The 8,228-nt window shown below is 48.6% G+C and overlaps 1 protein-coding gene across 1 annotated transcript in view; it reads left to right on the top strand.

The window, feature by feature from the left end:
• Positions 1 to 3,405, top strand: part of T265_07975 (hypothetical protein) — a gene marked incomplete at both ends in the record, with an annotated part of 60,140 nt that extends 56,735 nt beyond the window's left edge. The window contains one exon of the mRNA XM_009173652.1: positions 3,212 to 3,405. Within this exon, the coding sequence (XP_009171916.1) occupies positions 3,212 to 3,405 (194 nt within the window). The remainder of the gene's footprint in view (positions 1 to 3,211) is intronic.
• Between the last annotated feature and the right edge of the window lie 4,823 nt (positions 3,406 to 8,228).

The raw sequence follows: 8,228 nt of genomic DNA, 5'->3' as shown, positions 1-8,228 counted from the left end.
AACAAATCGCCATAGTAAAGGATTTTCAATAATACAGGAGCATATACATTATACATAGGCATTCCACACCATGAAGTGGCAAGTCTGAAAATGCCGTAGATTTCCAGAAATCAATCTCATTGTGCGAATAGCCAGCGGCGGAAATCGCGAAGTGAGCAATGTTTCGGCAACAAAATGTTTGATCCCAAGCACTTAATCAACCCAAAAGTATCTGTGAACTACTTTGCTTTCAAATAGAAAACTGGCTAAACTGACCGCTACCCAAGATTGAAGCCTCTAAATCACAGCGGAAAAGCCATTGGCCACGAATAACGGTATTGTTATGATTGCTGTAATCCCCGAGAAGACAGCATGTGTGGAGGTATTGTCACCTATTTTCTTAGCGGAAAATGAAGCGGCACCAACGGACACCATGCTGAGGACTGTCAAACTGCGCAAAAGTACCTAGCAAAATCCACGAGCGGACTAGACAAAAACACCGGGGTTGACTTAAACGACCGCAGATGAAGTCCGACAACCACAAGTCCGGGCAGTGGTGAGAGGCGTGTGCTACGTTTGGCTGACAAAAGTGCTTTGATGCCACGCAACCCCAAATCAGACAATGGTTGCTACGGCTTTTACGACAATTCAATCCATGTCTGCCGCTGAGAATTACCAGAGTATCCCATGTGCAATTTTTCAGAGCTGAACGATTAGTTTCTCACCGTCAGTGGTGTAAAGTATCGCCAGATAGGCGACAAATTCGGGATAGTTCAAAACCAGCAGCTACAGACGGACAAAAACAGTGCTTTATTATGGATCCCCTGAATTGAAGATCATGCGCGGAACCACCGAGGAAGGTTGACGCACTTGTGCTTCTAGAGGGATTGCTGGTATATGAACGCACGATGGTGAATTTTGATGGGTCTAATACGCCACAGGTTGTACCCAACCACCAAAAGAAGTTTCCATTGCTTGCGCATGCTACCAGATCTGCAAGATGAAAAACCACCAACGTGTCACATTTGTGACTCGTGTATTAATAAGGTACTCCATCTGATGAATAATTTTCCAGTCGGTGGTACTTCTGGTTCAGTAAAAACAGCACAGTCAATTTGAACAGGAAAAAAGCGAACAACCGCCTGTAAAGTCAGGTTACGGAGGAGACAGTAAAACGGATGGCAACAACTTGATTAGGTGAATTAAATGGAGGTATTCGAAGCGCGTGCATTTTGGCTAAACGAAGAAACCCTGAGAGCTCTCAGTCTGCAATGGATTCAACGACGAGGTCTCTAGGTCTCTTTTAGTGTATAGCAGTGGTGTGTAAAACAACATCTTCCGTCTTTGCGAAACTCTGAATTCTCTCAGCAACCTAACAAGGGCATCGCTTTCAACCGTCCGGAACTACGTTTTTATCATTCCACTTTTGAAATTTGTTCTATACCTTCTTGCTTTACTTTCGTGACCGAGCCCCACAAACATCTAGGCCGATGCAATATCCAAAGATCTGCCCGGCTTCACCTGCTTATGCTTTGAGAATTTGTACCGAAGTCGCTCATTGTGGCTAAATTGTACAAGAAGAGTAATTGTTTAGTTCACTTAAGCGGCTTAGAACTGAGCGTCCAGCCATCATAGGATAGATTGGACAGATTTGGTGAAGTTCCGTGAGACAGACCGCGATGGTCATGCCTTGAAGCCGTTATTGCAGGTCTGTTCACCGATTCCACAAAGGTGCAGGCGTTGGTTAACAGTAGGTGCCGTGGATGTCTGAAAACATGCACGCGTGCGTGTCGGTAGCATAGCTCAACCCAGGTCCTAACTAGTAGGGATTGAACCGAAAAATGAGCCTCTGATTTAACAAGACTGGCATGGAGTCCAATGTTCAACTAAAGTTTGCCACTCTCAAATTCAAACAAAGGCCTAAATGGCTCTTGAGGCTAACGAATGTCTTTTTCCGACACAGGTTCTCCAAATGAGTAGTTTCAAGCAAAAAAGTTCATCGGCTGAAGAGAATCCTTTAATTTCAAATGGCCAACGAACAATAAAGGGCCCGAAAGCTGTTAGGAAGGCAACAGGCAGGAGCAATAAAAAGGGTTAGAAAATGTTTACCTCGCTTATATACGGTTTTAAATTCCAAACACATTTCCATCCAAACTTGTAAAATTCTGCGGAAATGTATGCGCGTATTTGGATGGGGGCAACAGTGAATCACGGCGAATAGACGTTACGTGGACCTCATCCTGAAGGGGGTACCACAACGCCTCCAGCGAGCCAAGTTTGCGCACCGGGTGGTTCTTAGTGGGCGCAGTCTATATACAAGCTATTTTTTATCTTCAAATCTAAATGCGGACTCGGTGCATAACGTTTCTCATTTCTGTAAAAATTGTGCGTCCGAATGCAGACTTGCAAGCATCGGTTGTAGATATATGCGGGCTGAGTGAGGAACTTTTATATTTACACATTCAGGTGCTTGCCTGGCGCAGAACCTTCAATAATATCCGCACAAGGTCTGAACCGAGTGCTGAAAAGCGCCTAATGGGTGTGGACTTTTCTTACGCGAAGCGAGTCTGATACGAAAACGGTTGCCTCGATCCTAACGTAGTGATCGAACTTTGTTCAAACTGGATTTGCGCAATATTTGGCGCAGAAACTATGATGAGATTTTCAGTCTCAGAGTGCATATTTTAGTCAACCAAAAATGTTCCCCAGTCTGGCGCTTCAGTGCATCGAATAACCTCCTGCTACATCTAGAACCTGGTCGGAGTTACTTTTCAACGCACCTTTGTGTCGTTCTCCCTGCCGGTAAGCTAACGGCTTATTTTTGGTGATTAAAAAAAATTCTATTACTCCTTTTCCCTGGTGATTTCAGGGTAAGGAAGCTGCTAAGCAAAACGTACATCTAAGAACGAAAATTCGCAGAAATTTGTTACCCGTAGATAAAACAGCAAGCGCATGAAATTTCGGAAAAAAAGGCTACAATACCTTAAAATCTCATTGGCTTCGAAAGATGAGGGTGACGCATAATCCCCCAATACATTTTCATAAATATCTTAACGTTGTTAGACTTCAATACCTGTGGATTTGATGAACTGCTGCTTGGTGACTGTTGATTCCGCCTGCCCGGTAACTTTCTTGTTTTCCGACTACTTATGAGTAACGTGACTCGCATCTGTTTATTACGACACCGTTTCGTTTCTTTGCTCGTTTTCCCCCCTGTTTCGTCCCGGCTTAGGGTCTGCTTATGCCTCAGTAACTGATGTCAATACTCAATTTGCCCGTCCGTCATTGCTTGCAAGTTCGTCTGGATTACACCTATTCGCGAGCGTCCACTCCGACCGAAAAGCGCGCCGACCGGGTATCGAACCCAGAGTCTGCGGACAGCAGGCGAACGCGTCACCGACTACACCAACCGGACGTCCAGTATAGCTGTTTATTTCGTATTACCTATGTATCGCACCTGGCAGATAGCCCTTGCTGAGCTTTGTTTTAAACGGACGAAACCGCGCAATCTGACCTATCACGCGACACGAGCGGCTGCGTCGACGCCGACCGAAAGACAGTCCTTCAAATCCCGAACGTACTGACTCCTGCGCCGTTACGGCCAACTCATACTGTCAGACTGCCCCGATATGTATGTTTGCACATCGTTTGGTACTTACTTCTTGTTGCCCCTACAGAAATCCGTGCTGTGACAGTGACTGCTTCCCGCTCCTACAGATTGCGTCATTGTTGATTGTACGTTTTCTTAATTCATGATGCTTACTAATTCGTTTTTCTGTAGAACCAGTTCCTGTCAGTCTTCAATATATCATCTACTGCCCCACGTCTGTCTGCTCCTATTGACTACTGGCTACGAACTGCGTATAATCTAATAGTCGCAATCGTCCTGTGAGATCCTTAACCGTCCGGATCTTACAAAGTTAATCAACAATTACCGCAGTTAATCAGTAACGCAACTCAACCGACGTTTCGCCATGTCTGACGAACATTCCACCGACCTTCCTCCACTCGATTACTTCCCGCCGTCGCCCAAGCGAGAGCTCCCTATAGATCTGAAAGACAGAGCTGCATGGCTTGAAATGGAGATGGCCAAAGTCCGTCGCGAAATGGCTAACCTTCAGTGTTCTGCTACCGCTACAGACAGAAAACCCCAAGACTCCGTTAGACCTCCATCTCATCCAGTTGACCAGGAGGGGGCCATCACCCCCAACTACCATATGACGCCTCCAAAGAATCCACAGACGACGTCCATAACGTATCAACATCTTCCGGAACTGCTCAACCTCTGTATGGGTATGCCTCAGAGAAAGGTACCAAAGTTCGACGGTAACCCCTTGAATTACTGGAAGTTTCTGAGGGGTTTCACCAGTGGGGTCGCCCAATACGTTACGGATCCCGCGAATCGACTAGCCTTCTTGATCGATGCATGTGAAGGTGAAGCACGAGAAGCAATCGATCACTGCACGATACTTGAGCCGGAACACGGCTACGCAGAAGCCTGGAAGATATTGGCTCGCAGGTTCGGCAACCCCTCGACGATCGCAAGACAGTATATTGCGTCAGTCACAACCGGGCCGCCCATCAGACCGAACGACGCCAGCTCACTACTCAAGCTGGCCGACACAATGAAGGCTTGTTGGTTGGTACTATCCCAACTGAACTACTCATCAGAGCTTAATACTAGAACAACCATAGGCGCTATTATTAGCCGCCTTCCGACTGCTATCCAGTCACAGTGGTTCGACCGGGCCTCGGAAATCCTTAGGAAGAACCGAGAGCCCAGTTTCGTCGATTTGACCGATTATGTTCTAGACAGAGCAGATGCATTATCAGTTAGAGAGTCTTATCTGCCGAATGTTTCCCAGCCGAGCACCAGCAAGTCAGAACGCCCCCGTAGCTTTGTGACGGCACCATCGCCAAGGCTATCCACACTTGCGACGACGTCCGCGGCTAATAAGCCTGGAAATGGAGAACATAGCCCGACGATGTCCCGTCCGTGCGTGCACTGTGGTAAAATGCACTACCTCGATCAATGCTCGCAATTCATTCGCTTGGACGTTGATTCCCGTGCAACGTTCATCCGCTCAGCTGCACTTTGCGAGCTTTGCCTCAAGCCAAGGCATAACGCGAAACAGTGCCGCTCGAGGCGATGTTGCGGACTTAATGGCTGCCAAGGTCTACATCACCCATTGCTCCATCCGCCCACTCAGCCTTCAGCTAAGTCAGTGGGGCCAACATGCCAGGAAGAATGCCGTCCAGACCTCAGTGTCAACTGTGCCAGCGGATCGTGTAATCAGACAATCGTGGCGCTCGGCGTACTGCCTGTAACTCTTCGCGGTCCCCGTGGAGCTTATAGAGTCAATGCACTTCTTGACAGTGGTTCAGACTGTACGATGCTGAAAGAGGATGTAGCCTTAAATCTCGGGCTATCGGGATTGCCTACAAACATAAGCGTTGCCACCCTCAACGGCCAGAATGAAGTATCGACCACTCGGGTCAGTTTTGAGATAGATACATCGCCACCGACCGAGACGCCGCAATCTATCAAGGCGTGGACTGTTCGTCAGCTCCCATCGATTACTCAAACCTTGCCAACGAGAGAGCAGTGGTCCAAGTGGAATCACTTGAAGGGAATTCCGTTCGAGACTGCCGGAAGCCAACCAATATCCCTCTTGATCGGGATGGATGTACCGATGGCGCATTGGGTGCTGGAAAGCCGAACGGGCAGGCCACACGAGCCTTACGCTAATCGAACACCACTCGGTTGGGTCCTTTTTGGGCCGGTAAGTGATACAAACGACAGGCTGGCTAGAATCAACCAGCTCAGCTGCCATGTGGCAGACAGTCTGGATTCAAAGTTAGAGGCCATGTTTGACATAGAGTTCAGAGACCCACCATCACACAAGCGCTCTGCGTCCCAGGCTGACGAACAGGCACTATCTGTTGCAGAGTCTTCGTTGAGATTGACAGATGGACATTATGAAATTGCTCTGCCCTGGAAGGCAGGTTGTCCGAGCTTACCATCGAGTTATCTCGTTGCTCGACAAAGACTCGACTCCCTTCGTAAGCGACTTATTAAGGACAGACATCTCCATGATCTCTATGCGTCGGCCATCAATGATTATCTGATAAAAGGATATGCCGAGCCGGTCAATCCTCTCCTGGAGACCGAACGCACTGGACGAACTTGGTACTTGCCACATCATCCGGTGGTTCACCCCCACAAGCCAAATAAGGTGAGAGTTGTCTTCGATTGTGCATGTCAAGTCCAAGGGAACTCCCTGAACTCACAGCTGCTTACTGGTCCAGACATCGTGAACAGTCTACTCGGAGTCCTTCTTCGTTTCCGCCAATATAGGCACGTGGTCACGGCAGATATCGAGTCAATGTTTCATCAAGTGAAGGTACCCGAATCCGACAGAGACGTGCTGCGTTTCTTATGGTGGGAGCGCGGTGACGTTGAGCGGGCTCCAAAGACTTACCGTATGACTGTACACCCCTTTGGCGCAACTTCATCTCCCTTTTGCGCCAGTTTCGCCCTAAAGCATGCCATCAGGAGCTATGCTAACGTGTCGAACCACGCTGACTTATTGGCAGCGGAACGGTCATTTTATGTTGATGATTTGCTGCTAAGTGCCACTTCTCCAGAACGTCTTGCGACCATCGCCTTTGATCTACAGGCAGCCCTGGCAGCCCGCGGGTTCCGGTTGACGAAGTGGTCGACAAACGAACCTATCCTCTTAGCTAAAATCCCTGTTGAGGATCTTGCGCAGCGAAATCTTGATGTAGATCTGCAACCACCTTCGTGGCACCGGGCACTTGGGGTTCAATGGGACATGTCGACTGATGAATTCCTGTTCCAAGTGGATATCCAGTTTGAAACTCCCACGAAGAGAAGAATGCTGTCACTTATAGCCTCTCTGTATGACCCCATGGGATTTGTCTGCCCGGCTCTACTACCTGGGAGGCTGCTGTTCCAACAGCTTTGCAGGCTTCAGGTCAAGTGGGATGAAGAAGTAAGCGCCGAAATCGTGCAAGTGTGGCAAAAGTGGAGACGTTCCATGGTCGCTCTCACCCAATTGAGAATTCCGAGATGTTTGTCGTCTGAGGACGCTGTTTCCCAATCTTACGAACTTCATTGCTTCTCGGATGCCTCAGAAAGGGCCTACGGAGCGGTTCTTTATCTTCGATCACGAAATGAGGGCCGCCGACAGTGTTACTTTGTGTGGGGCAAGTCTCGTGTTGCCCCTCTGAAGGCCGTCACGATTCCTCGTCTGGAGCTTACAGCTGCCCTGCTGTCTGCGAGAATGGCCACGCAAGTGAGAGAAGAGTTGTCTCTACCGATCACGGCTACTACGTTCTGGACGGACTCGATGATCGTCCTTCAAACACTCCGCAACACAACTACGCGTTTCCAGAGTTTTGTCGCGAACCGCAAGGCAGCCATACACGAACTCACAGATGTGCGCCAGTGGAAGTATGTTGAGGGTAAAAACAACCCAGCAGATATCGCATCGCGAGGTGTGTCTCCAACAGATTTAGGGCGCAGCTCATGGATCCGAGGACCGCCTTTCTTGCTAGAAGAAGAGTCGTCATGGCCAGCAGAACCAATTCTACAATCTGAGCTTCCTCCAGAAATGATAAAGAAAATCCAGAATTGCACAGTTGCTTACGTACAGTCGACCGTATCTTGGTTGGATAAGTTTAGTCACTATGGCAGTTGGATGAAGCTCTTGAGGGCCATTACGTGGCTCAGACGGTTTTGCAATCTATTCGGAAAACAATCCAGGTCCACGACGGACCCCGTTCGTCATCTGACTCAACAAGAGATAATGAAGTCGTCAATTTACGTTTCAAAGTTAGTTCAGCAGGCCGCGTTCCCAGACGAGCTCCGCTTACTGAGCAGAAAACCCGACGGAGACAAGCGTACTTTAGTCTCGTCCGCCAGTCCGCTTCGAAAGTTGAATCCTTTCTACGATCACGGTATACTTCGCGTAGGAGGTCGCCTCCGATGGGCTGCTTTACCTTTCGAGACTAAGCACCCTATTATACTGCCAAGGAAACACTTCGTCACCACACTTATCATAAAACATTACCACGAAAGCAACGGCCATGTGGGAGTTGGGCAAGTGCTGGCAGCTGTGCGCAACAGATACTGGGTTGTGCAGGGACAAGCCGCCGTCAGGTGCGTCCTTTCGTCATGTTATCACTGCCGTCGATGGTTTTCGCCGCCTTGCTACCAAGTGATG

The sequence above is a fragment of the Opisthorchis viverrini genome (genome assembly GCF_000715545.1).
Source record: "Opisthorchis viverrini unplaced genomic scaffold opera_v5_192, whole genome shotgun sequence".
NCBI lineage: Eukaryota > Metazoa > Platyhelminthes > Trematoda > Opisthorchiida > Opisthorchiidae > Opisthorchis > Opisthorchis viverrini.
This window is presented reverse-complemented; position numbering and strand designations above follow the sequence as displayed.